The 23,004-nt window shown below is 34.2% G+C and overlaps 1 protein-coding gene across 1 annotated transcript; it reads right to left on the bottom strand.

The window, feature by feature from the left end:
• Positions 1–1,996: 1,996 nt before the first annotated feature.
• LOC128990503 (polycomb group protein Psc-like) lies at positions 1,997–16,901 on the bottom strand. The gene is made up of 6 exons (XM_054412877.1): positions 16,684–16,901; positions 15,311–15,469; positions 11,453–11,605; positions 11,023–11,177; positions 10,065–10,244; positions 1,997–7,960 (listed from the first exon to the last, which is right to left on the bottom strand). Exons 2-6 carry the CDS (start codon positions 15,426–15,428, stop codon positions 5,993–5,995), a joined length of 2,574 nt encoding a protein of 857 aa, XP_054268852.1. The 5' UTR covers positions 15,429–15,469; positions 16,684–16,901; the 3' UTR covers positions 1,997–5,992.
• Positions 16,902–23,004: the final 6,103 nt, after the last annotated feature.

Raw genomic sequence — 23,004 nt, 5'->3', positions numbered from 1 at the left:
TCACTTTTGAATCAACACAAAGTTTTTGACTTTACTTCAGAATCGAACTAACAAACTTGCCGATTTGAGTCCACAGTTATATTTTTGAACGGCAAACACTTAAAAACCCTAGTAAGAATGAGGATATAGGTTAACTGAGTTACACTCAGATAAAGCTAATCTGACTAAGACAAGTGCTGTCAGGCTCATTAAAAATATTTCTTTATGGCCTGAAGATGTGCTCCACTTTCGAAACCGGGCCAACTAGACAAATGTCATTTTAGTGTAAAATTGGAAAACAATACTGGAAACACCTTTTGTTAGCAATAAAAATGTATAGTTTACAATATTATTTAGCATGTATAAAATGAAACTCATTTTATACTAAGTAAGCTGTCTTCTCTTCAATTTTCCCTGACGTAGAGCACTGCACCAAAAATTTCTCAATTCTCACATCAACAATATTAGTGGAAGAGGCAAAAAAAAAAACATTAAATAACAAATCATCAAACTGTTTATTTACAAAAATAATACAGAATATTCAAAAAGTTGTACAATTTACAAAAGTTATGTTTACGTGTGAGATAATTTCCATTTGTGAGATAAGGCTGAAATATTGAAAGACCCTTCACAGTAAAAAAGTGTTCCTTATAAAAGCTTACAATCCATGCAAATGTGCAAACTGTTGATGAGAAAATGTCTTTACAAAAGCCCTCAACCAGTAACTGACTAGGAGTAACAAAACCATCCAAAAACTTAAATCTGTTCTAGAAAGGCACATACAATACCAAAACTATATAAAATGTAATATACAATATTTACATTTAATTATTTATTATGTAAAGTAAGCCTATCCTGAAATGTTAATATCACAGACTAACTTGCTCTTACAAACAATGAAATGTAAATAACTTTTGAACATTTCATGGCAAATGTTATTTCGAAAGTTCTTGATCATCGTCAAATTAAATTTGTCTTGTATTCATAACAGCAAACATACCCAGTGAAGAAAGTATACACATGAACGATAACTTAAAACGTTATAAATTACAATCCACATAACAAACCTCATTGTAATTTATTTTGTGCTAACTGTTAACTTTTACGAGAGAGATATTTTATTTTAATTCTATAAACAGTTTACTTGTGTGAACAAGTAAATTGGTTTTAAAATATTATTTAAGATATGAATCCGTGCTTATATAAAACTTAATATTCAAAACTGAAAATAGGTACACAATAATTCTACTGTTAGAATCTACTGTATGTGTGTATGGTATCTAATTATTTTGAACAAAATTGTTTCAATGCCCTAAACTTAATTTGAACTATGGTTTACTTAGGTTTCCTGTTCTTTGCCCTTCATAAAGAAGAGGCCGTAAACATGATTAACTGTACAAAAAAAATACATATTGATACATTCCTATGATGTGCATAGTGGTATGTAACAAAAAATAATTGTTCTGTTGTATTTTAATGGTGTTAAACCATAAAACTAGATTCAATTGAGCAAGATAATATGTACAATACCTCTTTCATAAATAGCCATTTCAAATTGTTGTACCTATTTTTTTACAGCTTCACTATTAAGTATAATTGTTTTGTTACGCTACAAATATGATTGTATAGTAACTTTGACTATTAATACAGATAGTAAACAATATTTTCTGATTTGTGGTAACAAGCTCATCTTTATAAACATTGCAATTTTCTCATTAAAGATAAATAATTTTGATCATAAAAATAGTGTAGTTAACTATAGTAACATTTTAAATATGCGCTCAAAATAAAAAAGATATTTATTTTTTTTTTCCTTTTTAATAGATATAAACTTTGATATGAAAAATAAAGTTATTTCAACTCTCATTACGGTACTTAATTATTTATCAAAAAATTGAAAGATATATTTTAAGTAATTTAACAATTAACGTTATATATATTAATTTAATTTATCATAACTTGAAAATGTGATAAAAATGATTCAAAATGAACTTAAACCTAATTTATACACATTCTTATTAATACAATAACATTACATATGTGCCTTATGATTAAAAATATATTAATATAAAAAATCTTGTAAAGAAAAAATGTACAAACGAATAAAATATGACAGTATGGCAAAACCCATAAAATAAATGTTTTGTTTACAAAATCGTTAAGAAACAAGTACATAACACTAATTAATGGGGTTTTCACAAAAGAACAAACATAATATTGATTGGTACAAACAGTGCTCGATTTGTAAAAAGTGAGGTTCCGTAACTGTAACCTATTTAATGTGATTAGTACCTACTTATGCCAAATATTTTTATCTTTCTGAAAAAGGGGTACCGGAACGCCGTCCCACCGCGTTCCGTAAATCGAGCACTGGGTACGAATTATTAAGGTAGGTAGTTCACGACTTTTTAAAGTGGACCAGCTTTTTGGCCAGTATGACCATAACAACAGTTTGAGCTGTATAATAATTAAATATTTAAAGCTGTATGTATAGTCTGTGCAATAAATAAATATAATCTTTCTACTTATCTTAATAAATTTTTCTACAAAGTTGGATGTTTTAACGCCAAGTGTTTTTGAAGTGTATACAAAGTGTTGGTTTGCACTATACGTTGTAATGGTACAAGAATTTAATTAACGAAGTCACAGATTGTACAAGCATCACAGTATTTGAAAAGCCAAATATTCCCTCTTTAACAGCTCAAAATGTGTATTTACTTTTTACACTTTTTAAACATAACGGTCCTTGGATTTTTATGCTAGGCGTCCACAATACAGTTTGAGGTATACAAATACAATACATGCAGTTAAAAAAGTATTGTAGAAACATCCCTTTAAACCAACCACAGAAACCCACACTACCAATACGAACACAGTTAAAGAGTTTTTGTTTTCATGTTAATAAGAAGTAAACAGAATACAATAACCTGTGTGCGAGCATTTTGAAAAGTGGACCTAATCATAACATGGACCAATATATTAACCCAATATTCAACACATTAAACATGTTACACATTATTTTCACTCTTAACATGGGTTTTAGAGAAAAATTTTTGTCAGAAAATAGCACAATTTTAGATGGATTCATTGCATGACGTCTAAAATACAATTTTTGTGCTGTTTCATGGCGTCCAATATAACATATTTGACTGTTGCACAACATCCAAATCTCACCATGTCCAAAAGTGCAGTAACTGCAACAAACATAGTCTTTCTACAAACTTTGGACGTCATGAGATTGATCGTCGTGAAACAGCACACTTTACACTCTTAAATAAGTAGCAGTAGCACAACGTCTGAAGCCGCTGCCAGTTGCACGACATCAAATAGCTATCAGCGCTATCCCACGACATCCAGAGTGCCTGCACCCTGTGAGTACTGTTTTACCGTCTGTAGTGCATACTAACCTAACTTAGCCTAATCCAACCTTGCTCCGAATGTAGGAGCTCTGGACATCGTGCAACAGCGCTGAGCTATTGGACGTCGTGTAACTGGCAAGGGGTTTTAAGAGTATAAAGTGCACTGTTGCACGACGTCCAGTCCCATGACGTGCAAAGCTTGTAGAAAGACTTATATTTTTTTCAGCTACTGTACTTTTGGACATGATGATATTTGGACGTTGTGCTACAGTCGAATAGTTTTTATTGGATGTTGTGAGACAGCTCAAAGATTATATTTTGGACATCATGACACTGACTTAATCATTGGACCTTGTTCAATACTCCCCTTTTGGACCATTCACCAAAACAATGCAAGACAGATTCTACATGTTACAATCAATTAATTTTTCCAAATTATGTTATTTTACAATTTTTTATTTTAGTTCATATTTTTTGAAATAACAGAGCATTTTTGTTTGGAGTAAGAGACTATGAAATACTTAAAAAAAATTAACTTGAGTCGGGTTGAGGAATGGTATAGTGCCAAAATCTTAAGGACTGTTAAAAAACGAAAATTATCAAGATATTATATGCAATACATATCTATAGGTTTTATGTTGAATTACCATTGATGGGTACAAGCGATATGTCAAGCTTATGGGTTTTGCCGCTTAAATATCAGATTTAAATCATTTTCAAGTAAAATATATAGGCCTACAAATACAATAAATATATTCTCAAACTTACAAGGCGATGTTAAATTTGGCTAATCAGGTAACACTTATGTATTTACATGAAATATAACACTGTTTAAGTATGTAAGGCAATTCGACAATAGAAAATAGTTGATTTAAAAGGCAAATGTAACACATCTTAAAACTCTTTTAACTTAGGCTAAGTAGAATAACTATTGAGTTAATAAACTCCTGTGACTTTTGTGACAAAAATATATAGTTGTGAGGAAATTTTAGGCAACATTTAGATTTATGCAGTTTTTTCTATAACCTTGAGAGTTTTCCAGGCAGGCTTGGGTGAAAAATGTCATTTTAATGTGCCTAACAGAAAATGTAAATTTTGGAAATAATACTTCATTGAGTGATCAAAATTATTGCTACATGTTAGTATATACACCTGCAACAACCATTATAAACATTCAACCTTATATAAAAGCTCTTTATAATATACAAATTCAACAATTACTATATCAAAGTATTTGTTCATATTACATTTGATTCTGACTTAAGTAAGAATTTGTACTTTTCAGTAAAAAAGGGTTGATGAAAAAATATAGACTGTGAAGAAAAACAATTATTAACTAGGAAAACCTTTGCCAAATCGTTAACAACACATTTAAACTGTGAGGGGCAATTTAAGACATTTAAAAACCATATTATGCCCTTTGTGAAAAGTTAACCCATGAAATAAAGAATTAATTAAGAAGAGAATTTTGTTATACAGGGTGTTCAAAAAAGGTGGGGACATAATTTACGTACTGATTCCTTGGATCAAAATTAAGAGAAAATCAATATAAAACATTTTTTCCAAAACCGCTTCGTTAGCCAGATATCCGCCATTTTGTATTTTTTACATAAACATTTTAATCTTTGAATTTTTACAACCGATCTTTATGAAATTTGGTATGTAGCCTATGTTAAGGTAGGCGAGACCCATCTTAGAAAAAAATGTTATCTTGATTTAACTAAAAATTTCAAAATGGTGGTCATTTTAATTATTTAAACTAAAATTACTCAAAAATGGCTGATTTTATGAAAAAAATATTAAGAACACTTTTATTTCACATTTTTTATTTCCTATAAAACGATGCCAAGATCAAAAAGATTGACTGAGAAATGTCTGAAATATTTCGATTTTTAGTTCTAAATTGGGGTAGAATAAGGCTCTAGTCAGGTTTGCCTCAATTTACAGCTTAAACTCGTAATATTTCAGCTATTTCTTGTTCAATCTTTTTAATCTTAGTATTCTTTGATAGGAAATTAACAATGCTATATAAAAGTTTTTTTGACATACTTTCACAAAATCAGCCATTTTCAAGTAATTTAAGTTTAAAAAATTAAAAAGGCCGCCATTTTGAAACTTTTAGTTGATTAAGATAGATATTTTTTTACATGGGTCTCTTTTACGTTAACAAACAAACATACCAAGTTTCACAAAGATCGGTTGAGTAAATTCAAAGATAAAAATGTTTATGTAAAAAATACAAAATGGCGGATATCTGGTTAACTAAGCGATTTAAAAAAAAATGTTATTCTTGATTTTCTATTTATTTTGACCCAAGGAATCAGTGCTTAAATTATATCGACCTTTTTTGAACACCCTGTACATAGCACTTTTAAGTTCTTAATAGGCTATTAATTTTGCTTGGACTGTTTTAGGTTTAAAATGAACTAATTAAAAGTTTGGTAAAAACATATTTTAAATCAACAGGATCAAACATGAACTATGGCGGGAAAACTATTCACTTTGTAAAGAATATTTGCCGTAGTTAATAGCAAATTTTTGTTAAAGACATTTAAGGCAAATGAGTTTGATAAATTACAAATACAACTCTAACCTATATTTTTTCATGATGTAAAAATAGCACACATTATAAGTTTAATACTATCACAGATTCTTTAACTACTATTATTATTGTCAACTGCCTTTTTAGAATCATCTCTTTGATTATCTGCGCTTTTACTTTGTTCTGCGGGTTCCGTTATACACTGTTTTGCACTTGCACTTTGCTTGTGCAGTTTCAGAAGATATTCTTTGTCTAGATTATTCTTTGTAATACTAGATAACCCATTAGTTATAGGCAAAGGACTCGTCTTGCCTATTCTGGGTAGGGGATTGTCTTGTTCTGTACTGCTCGAGGGAGGCGTCGATTTAGATTTGAACTCATTTGATGGCACCAAACTTCCACTTCTAGATTCTTCAGACGGTGCTTCTTTTTTCTCCCCTGCTGGATGTTTCTCTTCTTTAACAACAGCCGGGGAGCTGAGGGATTCGGAAAAACTACTATTCGGAGAAGGCGATGAAATTTTAGACGAAGGACCAGAAGGAGGTATCCTCTGAACTGATGGAGTTGTTGTGGTACCGGTAGCATTTTTGTGAAAATCGCTAGGATTGTACTTGAAGTTCAACTTGTCAGGTGCGGACCGATGGTGAGGGTGGTGGGGGTTGAAGAGCATGCTGATGGAGGGGGGGAGAGAGGGGTGGAAAGCTGCACCTGGAGAGCACAACATTGACATGGCCCGCAGTATCTGATTGTCCGCAGACAGCTGATTGCCTGCAGCATCCACCGGGGAGAAGTGTCGAGGAAACCCCGGGTATAAAACATGAGGTGAAGGGAGGCCAAACGGACTGGATGGGAAACTCTGTGAATGAGCCAGACTAGGAGCTCTGGATGGTAGATTACTTTTACTAACTGGATTTCGAATAGGATTCACACCACTGACCGAGTCTCTCTCCGATGGTTTATGAGCTGGAGTAAAAGTAACAGGTGGTTTACTGGAGGATGAGTTCAATTTTGATGATTTAGGATGAGGTACAGAGATGGGGTTTAGAGTTTTTGGATCGATCTTCATCACTGTCAGCTCAGAGGAGGGCGTAGATTTTGAAGTCTGTGATAAGCTCGGCTGAGAAGTCGGGAGTTCAGAGCCCGGTAACACCTGATACATCGGTTTCACTCCTGACGCTGGGTTGCCTAGGAACCGAGGCACATTGCGCATCTTAAAGAATTTAGGAGGTTTTGGTGAAGGTTTACTGGGATCTTTTTCTTGACTCGCCGCCTGAGCTTGCTTCATGGCCATAATAGTCGCCCTTGGGATAGTGGGATTCCACGGTTTGATCGGGGTTTTCAATGTCTTGTAACGAGCTGCATTGCCTGATTTTGGGAATTCCGGTTTTTCTGAAGTCGGTTTAATTGTCACTTCCGGTCGCTTAGTATCATTTGGTGTCTCTTTCACTCTGAACTGCCTTGACTGATTGGAATTGTCTTTCACAGCACCAGGATAAACTTTTTGACGATATACAGGAGTACTGGCAGTAGGCCTATTCCCCACAGGAATCACCGTGATTGAGAGAGATGAATTGATCGCATGGCTTTTGTTTTTCTCTGGTTCATTATTATTTACTTTAATCGAGTCTTTCGTGTCCTCTTTTACCGGACACTCTTTTTTCACAGTAATCTCTTTACTTTCGCTAGCTTCCTCTTTCAAATCTTTAACGCAATTTACATCTTTGGGAGCTTCGCTAACACTTTCCATGGTGATAGTGTTGTTGTTGGTTGGTATTTCATGCTTAATCTTGACTTTGCTATTGCCTGGCGAACTGTCGAAGGACAGTGTGACTTGGTTGCCCAATGACTTGACCAGTTCCATGGTCTCTAGGTTGATATCCTTCACGGACGTCACCTCTACGCTGTCCACACTCTGCGCACTCATCACTCCAGTCTCGCTGATCTGCAGCTGAACCTCTCGGTCTGCCTCATGCTCTACGTTTAATTTTTCTTCAACACCTGCATTGTCATCGTGATGTGACAGTTTTATCCTCTTCTGTTGACACTCGAGGAACCGGTATTCCAACTCAATCGGATCTTTCTGGAAACAAAAAAGAGCCAGATGAGATCAATATTTCAAAACACTCCACTATTAAAGGAATAAATACAATTATTTTTTATCAAGGAATCATGTTCAAGAAATTGCCCATTAAACAAAAAAATATAATAGAAACAATACCACATTCTTTCAAAATCAATATTGGTTATAGATTTCTTTATATTTTTCCAACATCTAAATCAAATATGTAGGGATACTGAATGTTTATTGATTGTATTTAAATTTTTAGATGTCACACTCCTCTGTGTATAGGCCTCGGTGTTTAAGGTGTTATGAAAATGTCTACAAGACTGAAAAATGTTAATGAATTGAATGTAAAAATGAATGTTGCCGCGATCGCAGAAGATGATCTTGATGTCTAGGGAGACGATGATGATGTTTCAGTTACCACAGAGCGAAATTCAGGATTTTGCTACGACCACAAAAGACTGTGATGATGTTTCAATGACTGAGGAAGATATTCAGGATTTTGCAATGATCCCTGAAGACAACGATGATGTCTCCACGACTGCAAGAGATGATTACGATATAACCTCGAGTTTGGCTTAACCAAAAATATCAAGCTGCCACACCTTTAGCTATTATTTATTCTCTAGTTATTTTTTGATTTTTTTTTTAGATCTTCATTTACCTTTGATATGGTAGTTGTTCGATGTGTTTAGATGGGTTTAAGTTTAAACTTAAATTGGCTAGGTTAGAATTTGTCTTTGATGAATTCAATTTTTCTTTACTTGAAAAACACCCTATTACCTCAAAAAAACTTTATGGAACCATATTAAGGTATAACCAATCCATCTTGAAAATGTTGTAAAACTAAAAAAAAATTGTATCGGTATCGAAAATGGATAAATTTTGGTATCGACACATCACTAATACCAATCAATTCTAATTCTTAGTATATACATGGCAGAAGAAGGAGTATACAGCTTTTATTGAGGGTTATAACCTGCTCTATAAACAATTAATTGACAGTTTATGATCAGAAGAAAATTGATGAGAAGCTGTTGTCTCATCAGCCCAAGTAGGCCTGGTAAAAAGACAATTTCTTGGGAATTAATTTTACAATTATAAAAATTTTGATAATTTTTTACTCTCTATCGATTTTTATGCAAGTCACATTAAGATAGGATTCGTGTAAGGTTTTAACACACCAAATATTTGTAATTACAAATCTCATTGTTTTTTTGGATGATGGATTACCTCATGATGACTTTTCTATGCAGTTTGGTTGACAAAGGACATAACATAGCTTTATATTTAATACAAGAGGTGTCAGGTGAAAATGTCTTTGACTTGAACCAGGAGAGGAAAGACATTGCGGGCTTCAGCCAACCACCACTCTTCAATGCATAAATGTAAATACAGTATAGTAGAGTTTTGATTATATACTAAGCCCAATCATCCGAAACGTCAGTTAACCAAAAGGAAAAAAAATATATGAAAAATCGATATTGACACTTTTGCCAAGTTCGAAGAGTGACCGCTATTAACGGATGTTCTGCAATCATGGAAGACAATCACCAGTGTCACCACAAGATATCAAGATATGTTCAGTGTGTCCACAGAAAATGTGTCATTAATTTCCATGACCATTTACCATTGATTTCCATGACTCACAAACTTTACTTGAAAATTGTAGTTTAACATACACACACAAATAATACTGCCTACAAAAGTTATTTCACAGAAAATACTGAAATATGTATTAACAGATAACAATGGAGTGCAATATAGGTACAACAATGAACTAATACAAACTCAAAACTGATAAACTAATACAACATATAATAAATTAAATTATCATAAATTTGTGAAAAATCCTGAAAAATGCTACAATAGTCGGGGGTTACGGCCAACTAGAGAATTGAAAGGTCCCCTCCAAAACCATCCATCATTGGGGATTTCCATGACTTTTTGCCTATTTCCATGACTTTCAATGACCAGAATTTTTTTCCATGACTACCCCTGACTTTCCAGAATGTTAACAGCCCTGTATGCTGACGGATGTTGCTAAAATTGCTGGAGGTAATCAAAAGCAGTTCCTGTCAATGAACGACTATCCGAACATCAGTTACGTCTAACTTACCCTTTTCCAGTGATACATGTAGGCCAAGTCCACGAGAGACATGTGGTCGGGCAGCAGGTCTCCCTCATATAGGAACTCCACTCTCTGCGCATCTTTCAGGTCAAACTTGGCTCTCATCAGCTTATGTAGAATACTGACATTGATGGCCGCAGGACACCTCAGGTATCTCTTGTTATGTGACTGTAACATAAATATAGGTTCTCATTGCTATTGCATCCAAAACATCAAATCTGAAACTAATTATTTAAAAAAACATAATGTATCAGTTACAAAACTGTTCTGCCCCAAATAAACTGCAAGGCCTCATGAAAGAACTCCTATTGGTCCTTACTCAGTACTTGTGGTAGACTCATCCTGCAGTATATATGCATTGAATAAACTCGAGCTTCACCCTTTCTAGTTGGGTATGAAGAGGTAATAGAGCAACAACACAACCAAATATCCTGGTTTAAATTGGTTAAAGGTTAGAGGAACCCATGAAATGTTTTTAGACCCAAGAAACCGGTGAATATGATCGGTTTTAATGTTTTTTCGCTGGCACAGGGTCAATGGACTAACCAAATTCAGGCCAAACAACTCTTAACAGGCTATCAGTAAACATTGATGATGGAGATTGCCTGATTGATTTGTCAATGAGTGTGGCGATGGCGATGTTTTTAAAAATCGCAAACTCAGCGTGATATGACAGTTTTGCAACACCTATCAGTTTTACTTTTTCGTCAAGTTTCGACTGTATCAGTGTTACCAATATGTTTTGTGGTTTTTACTGTGTGTCTTTTAGCCCATGGACTCTAATTTTCTCAGGTGAGCCAACAGAAAGATCCCTCTTTACAAAAAAGTTTCTGGCATAAGTTTTTTATCCATCCCAGATTCCCAGATCACTACCAACTTATCTTCCTTCAACGATCTTCTATATATATGTGTACACTTATTATCATACAGGAAGTATTATAGTGACCTCAGCAGATGCGTCGACATATTGGACACCCAACAAGAATGTCTCCCCCTCGGAACATACAGGGCTGTCCTCCAACGCTGCGGCCACATTTTCACTGCTGCTCAACTTCGAATCTAGTTGGTTCTTATAAAACTCTTTCCGGCAGTTCAATTCTCCTAGGAAAAGAAAATCAGAAGGTTTAACAATCTAAAAACAAAATATATTACTAAAATTGATTTATTTGAGCGACTTACTTTTTCCATGAATAATTGTACCATTTACTTTGAATTTGACTTTGCCGCCTGTATTGACGTGTTTTATGTTGGTTACTTTTGAGTGTACCAGTGTAAGACTGTTATCTTTCTAACTTTGAAGCATATTTTACAATTTGTGCCATACTCTTTTGTTTTATTTTATGAAAAGCTTTTATAAAAACTAGCGTATTACTTACTTTGCAAGAGGCCCGGTACCAATTTGTAGACAATCGCTTGTAGTTTACGATCCGAGCGAATGTTCAACAGAGGTTTTGATTTATGAACTTGAACATCACAAATCGGGCAGTACTTATTTGTCTCCAAGTATCGTACAATGCAACTTTTGCAAACTGAAACAAGAGATATAGTCTAAACAAAATACAACTTGGGCTAAATGTGGCCAGTTCTTGTATTAATGGCTTACATACAAATAGTACGTAGCTAAACTTAGCTCTGGTTCCACTGTCACCTCACAGACATAGATCAACGACTAGGCAAACTGCCATACAAGTAAGCTGAACATAAGTAAAATATATCCACTTTGATCTATGCATTAACTGAGTGTGTTGAGTGGTTAGCGTCTTAGATTTTGGTACAGGAGAGACGGGCTTATCCACAAAACATATGGGTTTGGGCCGCTTGCTCTAAGCGTTTGAGTACACTGTACAGGATAATACAAAGTAAAAGTTCACCTCCAAGTAAAAATGCCATTGACGTAGACAACAACAAAAATAACAAGAGATTTTTAAAGAACGACTTGGACAAAGCAAATTATAATTTTCATCTAGACTCCTTGTTTGGATCTGTTTTGAGCCGAATGTGATTGACTGAAGCAAACTAATACCTAAGCTGGGTGGACTGATGGTTTTAGGTGTTGAAACTGCAGTAGATAATGCCCTCTAGACACTTGCAACTTTGTCTTTAGTCTTCCAAACAATCATTTCACAACCCGTTTGTACAGGGCTTATCAAGCGCTTACATTTTTTATCCACTGACGTTAAAGTAAAATAAAATATTCTATTTTTGTTCTTGGTATATTTTTTAGAATTTATTGTAAACAACAGATTACCATTTAAAAATAATAATTGTTAAGCGCAGCAACATGCACCGGGTAATGCTAGTAGGTACTAAAAATAGGCCAGGCCTATTGATTTTCTGTTTTTTTTTTTTGCCAACTTTAATTAAATTAACTTTTACTTCAGTTACAATATATTGGATAAGAAGGATGAGTTTTAACTTAGGAGATCCCGTGCTGACGACCTTTACTTCTTGGTCACTCAACATTAGATATCTGCAGGCAGACAGTGATAGTGCAGGCGACTGCGGTATTGACAATAACATCTTCCGCAGTCGCAGAGACATCATCATTGTCTCGCAAAGTCTTATCAAGGTACAAGTAACATTGGGAAAGATATTGTAGTGATATCTGTGAGCAACAATCAGAACTTTAAATAGGGATGTTGTAATCATGTCCCATGATTGCACCACTGTCCGGGATCATCCCAGTGATCAGAGCAACATAATCATCATTTCCCGAGTTTTGATTGTAATTTTCTTACTTGACGTGACTTTCTTATTTAAATAAATAACTTCTTGATCAGCATTGTACGTGTTATTAAATTTACGGAAAGTAAATAAAAGAGACGTCTTATAACACTTAAAACATATATTTACGCTTATACTGTTACTAACAAGACGGAAATATACAAAAAAGATGGTAAGTGGTGATGGATTTCGATTGGACACTCCAATCAACATCAGACCCAATAGGCTAGTGACAAGAATCTTGAATGGCGTCCCTACTTATACCCTATTGGCTACCGGAAGTACCGGCCAATACTTTTTTATAAGTACAACTGGAATAGAAATTTACTTGTTCATTAATCAACTTATTTCTATTTTTACATTTTTCCTAATAAATATACAATTCTTCCCAAACATTTATTAAATATCCTTTCTTACATTTCTTTAAAATACATAGACTGTCCTCCATTTTTCCTAATGAGTGGCCATTTTGTAACAGGTGTTGTGCGACATTTGATCTTTCCGGTTTGATGTTCCTCCACGCAGATGTGTGGTTTTTGAAGCGGTTAACGAAGTTCACAGTCTGTCCAATGTAGAAGCTATCACAATCGTTACAATTGATTTTATATTTGCCTGAAGCGTCGAATTTTTTACAATCTTCTATTTTTGGATGCAGTATTATACTCATGGTGTTCTGAGTCCTGTAGGCTATTGAAACTCTGTACTTCTTTAATCTGTTAGCAGTCCTTTGTGTTGTAGTCCCCGTGTAGCTAAATGTGACATATCTGGTGTTTTCCTCTTTCATCTCTTCTAATGTTGTTCTGCTGTGTAGTGTATTCTGCCTATTGATTTTTCTCCTTGTCTTTCTTGTGATGTCCTTTATTGTTTTGGCTCTAAACCTAGTAACTTGAGCGATCTTCTTAATGGTGTCCAGTTCTTTCTTCCTATTGGCTTGGCTAAGTGGAATCTTATAGGCTCGGTACAGCATGGATCTAAATGCTGCGGTCTTGTGGATTGTCGGATGGATAGACTTGCTGTTTATTGTAGTGTCCGTTTGCGTAGGTTTTGGTATAGATTATTGATTTATACCAATTAACTCTTTGAGTGCCTTGAGCGGGTGAAACAATTTTATTTGAGGTTTGCCAGGCCTACATGTGGTGTTGCTTCTAGGAATGCCGAACATTTTTCTACATAAATGCAGGAGTTTAGGAAAATCGTTATAAAATACTAATCTATTAACATTTTTGGCATAAATTTGTTTTGCTTTTTAGATTATTAGATCGGGCATTGTAAAATACTAATTTTAGTTGGGGTTTCATGAGTTAAAATGAAATATTTTCCTGGACAAGACAGAAATATTGTGCAGTTTATTCTCATATTCACAGTTTTAACACAATTTAAAATTATTCATTTAAACATTAAATTTTACATTCAGAGTATTAAAAACTTAAGAGAAATCATGTATAACAAATGTATTTATTGTATAAGTCCAAAACAATATGTAACATTTAATACAAAGAGGTCTCAAACATTTCTAGGCCCTACCCAGCAAACAACCTAAATCATGCTCTAAGACTTGTGTTGTTACAGACAAAACTATATCATTTAACATTGACTGTATTTATGTTGTTATTATCATGTTTAAAATTCGAATTACTAAGATTAGGCCTACTATTAGAAGCCATGCACAAAATATACAAACGGTCGAAATAAAATCATGCACCTATAGGCCTGACAAGTCCAGTTACCAGTACACTTTATGTGATTAGCCACAAACTATCACCAAATGCACGGATAAGCTGTGGTATTATAACTTTCAGGTTTAAAATGTATTTTTCAACGATTCATGACTATAACCTGCAGTTCTATAACGAAACAATTCGTAAACAAGAACGTAAACAGTCAAAACAACAACACACAAACCAGCTGTGCAAAACCTTCTACTATTGCGTAATGGTTTTTGATTGGATGATCACATTTCTCAGCTCCATTCTACGGTAAAAGAGCAAAATAGTTGTCGCCAACCTCCTTCTGTCACATTTGGTGTGATTTGCAGCCAGCTTTATTGAAATGTGATACTGTATGGAGTGATTTTCTGAGCGTCTCGCTCCGAGACGCCAGTATTTCTCACGCAATCTCGCTATGAGACGCTCCGCACTCAAGCTACGACAATGGTGCATTGCGGAGCGAGACGCGGCGGCACTGAAAGGTTGTAAAAAAAGTAATTATTTTCCAGTAGGCCTTCGCGGGCCAGATAAAATCTGTTTGCGGGCCGCAGGTGGTCCACGGGCCGTAGGTTGGAGATAGTAGGCCCAATAGTAGGCCCTATTCAAGAGTATTTTTTTTTTTTTTTTGTCGGCACTATTGTATTAACTTTTTTACTTAAAATGGTGGAACCGTTGGACATAGGCTAAATAAATCAATTTCTTTTAATTTTATTTTATCTAGGCCTAGTTCAAATTCTTAATTCGGTACAATAATTTGGGATTTTAATCTATTCTGAATTCAGCTAAATACCACGCTCTACTTACAGGAATGTAAACATTCAATGATGGTGGTGGCGTCAACATAATAGCCCCCACATAAAACACACAACAGATGAGGGTTGAGATCAGTAACTTTAACAGATCTTGAACTAGAGGAAGCCATTGCAACACATCGTAAGTTACAGTTTGCCTTGGTTGTGTAACCTAAAATAGAAAAAAGTCATGCTTAGTCTATTAAAAAGTATGTTACATCGTACTTAGTAGGTATTAGAAAAAGCTAAACTAGGAAACACGTTTAGCAAATTGGATACCTAGCCTAATTTGTAGGCCTTGATCCCAAAATTATGAAAATATTGATAAACTAAGTTTATATCAAACAAGATTGTCACAGTTCCTTAACAGTGGCATAGGTACTTCAATCATACAGTACTGGTACTTAAATGCTTGTCTTTAAATAGTTTTAATATGGTACACGGAGGTTGCACATTATTGTATTTTTATATTTCATTGAACCTCAGATTATGTCTTATATTTTGTTGGCTTAGGTATTCATTGAATAGCCTATATGACACAATTTACTATTATACATTCATTATGTAACTACTGTACCAGCTTATTATAAAATGAAACTGTTCTAAACCAAACCTAACCTTAACCAAACGGCAGTATGTGAGTAAATGTAGGACGTAAACTAAAGTGCCGCCTTAACGGGTAGACTTTCATAAGAGGGGCCAAAAACAACCGAATGAAAATATCGTACCGATTATTCGATATATCGATCGATATATTCATTCGGTTGTTTTTGGCAGCACCACTTAACTTATGAAAGTCTACCCGGTTAAACCCTTACTAGACTGGCTAGATTAATATGTGCTAATTAAGGGTACACTTCCATACCTGTTGGCACAAACACCCGAATGAAAATATCGATCGATATATCGATTATTCGATATATCATTTGGTTAGTAGGTAAGGTTAACCTAACCTAACTAACCAAAGGATGTATCGAATTATCAATATTGCTCATTCGGTTGTTTGTGCCAACAGATATGGAAGTGTTACCCCTAATTAAACTTAAAAGTGAAATAGGTAGGCTACCGTATTTAAGTTAATATAAATATGATAGGGTAACTTAGTTAAACATGAAAAATATGTTCATCTCATTAGTTAGGATTATATTAAACAACATAAAGTTAAGAAGACATAAATAACCAGGCCTAAGCTGTGTAACTGCCTACCCTACATAATTGTTATTTAAAAATTAGGCCATTAGGCTACACCTTTACATTTAGATTAAAATTGCCAAACTCCACAAGTTTTAAGTAATATGTACACCTAATTATTCGTATAGTATCTCCAACACATAAAAAATGTTATCAAAACTATAAGTAGTAAATTTATCCAAATTATTATAATACCTTTCAGCTTTCCATAAACCTAACTCGGATCCAAACACTGTTGTTGTTGGTAATGACTTTGGTGTGTGTTGATGGGAACATAAATGCGTCTCACATTGTATAATTCGTAATAAATTATAGAATTTCACCTTTTCTTAAAAACAATAAGCACAAATTTAGAAATTAACCTAATTTCGTATTTTATGAAGGACATCACCACTAAACAAAATAAATAACGAAGTTGTAGTATTGTAGTGTAGTAGTAGTAGCGAGTTAAGTTGGTTTGGTTAGGTCGCTCGTTCTCAGTCTCATACTCACATCACAAGCGAGATTTCAACGTATAAATATAGAAATGGGGTCAATAAATATATTAAAATAGTAATATATATGAAAAATAAAACGAATGATTTTAATTGGTTTGTATATCATTACGTACATCATTCAAGTCCGTACTAAATTAAAAGAAGGAACCAAACCAATTAGGTTTTTATTCAAATTTAGTAGCATTGATGAAATCAATCTCTGTAGATGAATTTTTAGACGCTAAGACTGATTGTATTATAGATGATTATAGACTGACTGTGATGTATTTTTGCACTGACGATGCCTATTGTAACGTTCTGTTATTTAATGGCAAATAAATATTCTTGATTCTTGTCTCTGAGGTATTGCAAATGTGAGATTTTACTGCCATCGCCCGTCACCAGTCTCAAAATTGATTGAAAAGGTATGAAATAAATGTATTTCCAAATTTAATAAGAATTAGGGATTTTATATTTACATTTTTTGTAATTTTCTCCGTAACTATTATAGGTGTATAACAACGCTTCAATATACTAAATTATTTGTTTTTTAACTCTACAAAATGGTTTGAAAAGAATTGCAAAATGTTATGTTTAGTTTATGTTATGTTATGTGTAAAGGTCAAAAATGGAAAACCCCCATTTTACCCCCATCAAACCGTGATAAAACCCCCATAAACCATCGTTCCCATTGTCCAAGAATCAAAAATTTTTATTTCCACAAAATAGGGTTACATTACTGGAAAAACGTCAGTACAACTACAGCTAAAATAAAAACTAAGGCATAAGTATACAGCCACTCAAAATAGTTTTGAGTACCAAGGTGTTAAAATGTACAATTTCTTGCCTGCATCCATCAAAAACCTGTGTGTTTTAAAATTCAAACATGTCTTAAAAACTACTCTAACCCAGGCTTGCCTGTATAAACATGAAGAGTACTTTGGTTTAGAGTTTTAGATATTTTAGTTGCCAGAGCCATCTTGATTGTTTTGTTTTTATTTTGACGATTGTCATGAACTTTGTACATAGTTTTAACGACAATAAATCATTTCATTTCATGATTTAAACAGTTCAAAAATATTCCCCTTAACCCCATAGAAATTTAACTTTCCCAGGAGGGTGTCATGATCAACCATGTCAAAGGCCTTGCTGAGGTCACAAAGAGATGGCCCCAGCAAAGCCCCCATCCTCAAAAGACTGAAAAGCAGCTTTTATTAACTTGTCAACAGCATCAGTAGTACTGCGGTGAGGCCTGAAACCAAACTGGGCAGCTGAGAACAAATTATTTGCTTCAAAATACAGTGAGAGCTGTTCTTTAATAATAGATTGTCCAATCATGCTGGTTCGCGAACTCGTTCGAATAAATGTAGTTTACACGTTTGTACCAAATTTAATCAAAATCGGATCATTTTTGCTCGGGTTATCGTGCTAACGACATATATATCAAGCGTTTGTCTGTATTGAAAAACCGGAGCTGAAATAAAAACTGTGCTTAATGCACTATGAAATTATTGACTCCACGTTAAATGTACATACATAAATTTTCAATTCATATTGTTTAAGTTTTCAATTCCGTATGTTCTATTTTCAATATCTATATATATAATACATGAAGCCGTTTTTTGTTAACGCAACTCCTCCCTTATTTGTGGACCAATTTCAACGTTTAAGGTGTCAAATGATTCGTCTCAATATGTAGTTTTGCAATAAGGTTTTAGAAGTTTAAAATTCCTACTCTGAAGAGCGTGAGACCCTCTCAAAGGTCGGGGTTTCCCCATAAGAAATACATAGGAGAAATTTAAAAACCAAAAACAGCTGTTTATAAAAAGAAACTCATTAGCTTTTTGGGAGTAAATATTAATGTTTGTAATATTCAGTAGGTTAAGACCAAGTTAAACCGGTAATCAGTTTTGTAGGAAGAACAGAAAATGCCTCAAGTTCAAAGAAGAAATATTGAAAACGTGAGTAGGAGACAATTAATAGTAAGATATCTTATGCGTATGAGGAGAGTAGAAATAGAGAGGCCTCTAACAGACAACCATCCAGATACGTCACATTCACTTGGTGATATGTATAATATTTGCCAGTTCTGCTATACATCGATGGTTCTGCTCAGCAACTCACTTTAGAAGTGAAAAAATGTACGAAGCACATAGTGTTGTCACGGTGGTAAAGTAAACTTGTCTAATGTCAGATCAAATGAATGCATGCAAGAAACGTTTACTTCTGACAATGACAAAACAAGATATTTCAAAACATTTAGTATAAACTATATTTAATGCCTTGACTATGATTAGTTCAAGTAGTAAGATTTTACCAAATCTTGGCGGACCTTATATCTTTATTGTAAACTTTTGTATTACTCGCTCTACTTCAATTGAGAAAAAACACAAATGGATTGTTTACTTCTAGGTTATGTTTCCAATTCCTAGGGAAAACTTATACAAGGTCTATTGAATGAATTTACCAACACAATCCAGACATTTCAAGTCAAAAATAAGAAGTTTCAACAACTCATTTGCTGTTGAAAGTTTTAGTGGCAATATTAGACCAAACATAAGGGAAGGAATTACCCAGACAGCACACTTTCTCCTCAGGACATCCCACGGATATTGCGAATTGCGACAGGATATGCAAGATATCCCATAGTGGTCCTATGGTCAACTTGGGATATCACAGGATATCCACAGGAATGCGTAATGTCCCCGCCCGGGGATATCACAGGATATCCACAGGAATGCGTAATGTCCCCGCCATGAAGCCGTTTTTTGTTAACGCAACTCCTCCCTTATTTGTGGACCAATTTCAACGTTTAAGGTGTCAAATGATTCGTCTCAATATGTAGTTTTGCAATAAGGTTTTAGAAGTTTAAAATTCCTACTCTGAAGAGCGTGAGACCCTCTCAAAGGTCGGGGTTTCCCCATAAGAAATACATAGGAGAAATTTAAAAACCAAAAACAGCTGTTTATAAAAAGAAACTCATTAGCTTTTTGGGAGTAAATATTAATGTTTGTAATATTCAGTAGGTTAAGACCAAGTTAAACCGGTAATCAGTTTTGTAGGAAGAACAGAAAATGCCTCAAGTTCAAAGAAGAAATATTGAAAACGTGAGTAGGAGACAATTAATAGTAAGATATCTTATGCGTATGAGGAGAGTAGAAATAGAGAGGCCTCTAACAGACAACCATCCAGATACGTCACATTCACTTGGTGATATGTATAATATTTGCCAGTTCTGCTATACATCGATGGTTCTGCTCAGCAACTCACTTTAGAAGTGAAAAAATGTACGAAGCACATAGTGTTGTCACGGTGGTAAAGTAAACTTGTCTAATGTCAGATCAAATGAATGCATGCAAGAAACGTTTACTTCTGACAATGACAAAACAAGATATTTCAAAACATTTAGTATAAACTATATTTAATGCCTTGACTATGATTAGTTCAAGTAGTAAGATTTTACCAAATCTTGGCGGACCTTATATCTTTATTGTAAACTTTTGTATTACTCGCTCTACTTCAATTGAGAAAAAACACAAATGGATTGTTTACTTCTAGGTTATGTTTCCAATTCCTAGGGAAAACTTATACAAGGTCTATTGAATGAATTTACCAACACAATCCAGACATTTCAAGTCAAAAATAAGAAGTTTCAACAACTCATTTGCTGTTGAAAGTTTTAGTGGCAATATTAGACCAAACATAAGGGAAGGAATTACCCAGACAGCACACTTTCTCCTCAGGACATCCCACGGATATTGCGAATTGCGACAGGATATGCAAGATATCCCATAGTGGTCCTATGGTCAACTTGGGATATCACAGGATATCCACAGGAATGCGTAATGTCCCCGCCCGGGGATGTCCTACGGATAAGCTCACACGCATATCCGTGGGACATCCGAGGTCATCCCAGGGTAGTCCTCAGGACATTCTCAGGACATATGGGACTACTATGGGATGTCCCTGGGATAAAGTGTGGTCTGGGCCTGAACATAAAAAACACAAAATAATATAGATTTAGTATGAAAAGCTTAATTATAAGTTTAGTAAATTGATTAAATAGTTAATAAACACAAATTTTGAAGAAAAAAACGAGAAAAAAGTTTTTGGCTCAGACGGGTTTCGAACCTGGCACCTTCGCCTTGTGAGCCTCTTACCTTACCTCCTGAGCTATCTGCGCTTGTTGATTATGGGTGTTTTCAAGTGGTTAAAGAGTAGCCGACAGTTGCAATGGTCGCAATAATACTTAAAATATTTTTGATACTACAGTATAGGCTATGATTCTGTTAATCTGTTTAGGCCTCAAGTAGTTGAATTGTTTTTCTGGTAGTTGGAGAGGATACTGGTATTTGAATATAGATTATTTAATCACCATTAGATTAGCACTGTAATAATTGATTGTTATATGATTAAAATTAGTTTTTTGTTGTTTTATTAATTTAAAGTTAGAATTAAATTCACATTTCACACAACTATGATAGAACTCTAGTTTTCCTGAACTCAGTGGTAGTAATATCAGTAAAGTAAAGTCAACCCTTGCTAGCCATAGTATTAACAAGACATATTTTCAATCTGGGAAACCTTAAACTTTTAAAATAAATTATAAAACCTCAACATGCGTGGGAATCTTATTTTTAGAAAAAAAAACAGACCAAAATTATTTGTTAAATAATGAAGACGACCCAATTATAAATTCGGAATTACTGAAAATAATTACATCAAGAACAACACTGTAACATATCCAAAATTCAAAAGATTATTTTTTTAATATTATTTTTTATTTTTCCAATATCCTTTAAATCATCTGTTTTAACTTTGTTTAAAATTAATTTATTAAGTAAATATTTACTTTTTGTACTAGTGTAAACACAGCCTGAAGATGGAAACCAAGTTTCTGAAAGCACTAGTGTAAAAAAACAAATTATTATATATTGGCCTTGTTGAACATTTAAATTTAGATATACTGTACATTTCATCAGTGGTAGTATTTTTTTTCTTCAGTTTGTTACCGGGACATTACAGGATATCCAGTGGATTTTGTGCATGTCCCTGGATGTCATGGGACATTCTGGGATATCCTATGGCATTCGTACATATCCCGGACTTTACAGGATATCCTGAGGTTAACTTACAAATCCCGGGACATTACGGTATATTGTAGGATATCCTGTGGATTTCGTACTCGTCCCGGGATTTTGCGGGATATCCTGAGGATAGCGCACATATCCCGAGACATTCTCAGGACATATGGGACTACTATGGGATGTCCCTGGGATAAAGTGTGCTGTCTGGGTAGTGTTTAAGTATTCAACGATCAAGTTGTTACGGTCAAGTTTATTTTTATGTTTTAGGAAAGGCAAATAATATACGCTGTTCAAAAAGAGAATACGAAAATTGCTATCCAAATCGTATAGCTACAAGAGTTGTCCAACCTATTTCGACAAATGAATCCATACTTTCAAAACGTTGGGACAGGTATTTAGAGAAACTCCACTGAAAAACGTGAGACTGACAGGAAACACGTTAAAATATGTTAACCAACTTTCAATGGTGTTGCTGCTTTAGCTAATTCAAAGCAGATTATGACAGTTAAGTTGGCGAAAAATGGACCACATGAAATGGTTGATATCACCTAACTTTTCAGGGTTCTCCACGAAGAAAATTTGCTTGATTAGGGGGATGTCTCAAAGAAATAAAATGACCCAACTTAAATTACTAAACACAGGTTATCAGTAGACCTGAGGCAACAGTTTTCTTCAATTCCCAATTCTTGAAAAACTAAGTTGCAACATGTTAACTCGAATTAAAACAGATCGTTTAGCATTCATTAGAAGTTATCAATTAAAACTGAGAGCAGAAATAATGTAGGTGAACCTTGACGACGCAAACAGAGATATTTAAAATTAGTTTCTAACAAGTGTTTAAACGACTCTAAAGATGTAGCTACAATTACTCGAATTTAAGCATAAAGTTTTCATCGGCGTTATGTTTCATACTATGCGGCTCATTGAGCCGCACGGGTTCTCTAGTTTTAATG

This window comes from Macrosteles quadrilineatus, unplaced genomic scaffold (assembly GCF_028750875.1).
Source record: "Macrosteles quadrilineatus isolate MER2022 unplaced genomic scaffold, UCM_ALF_1.0 Scaffold_3__2_contigs__length_128488019, whole genome shotgun sequence".
In the NCBI taxonomy this organism is placed as follows: Eukaryota; Metazoa; Arthropoda; class Insecta; order Hemiptera; family Cicadellidae; genus Macrosteles; species Macrosteles quadrilineatus.
The sequence above is the reverse complement of the archived record's forward strand: the minus strand, read 5'-3'. Positions and strand labels throughout refer to the sequence as shown.

Coding starts and splice junctions, on each gene's coding strand:
- LOC128990503 (XM_054412877.1), bottom strand. CDS start 15,428: ATGGCTTCCTCTAGTTCAAGATCTGTTAAAGTTACTGATCTCAACCCT. Junction 11,606..15,310: donor CATTGAATGTTTACATTCCT/GTAAGTAGAGCG, acceptor CTCTTGTTTCAG/TTTGCAAAAGTTGCATTGTA. Junction 10,245..11,022: donor ATGTCGACGCATCTGCTGAG/GTCACTATAATA, acceptor TTTATGTTACAG/TCACATAACAAGAGATACCT.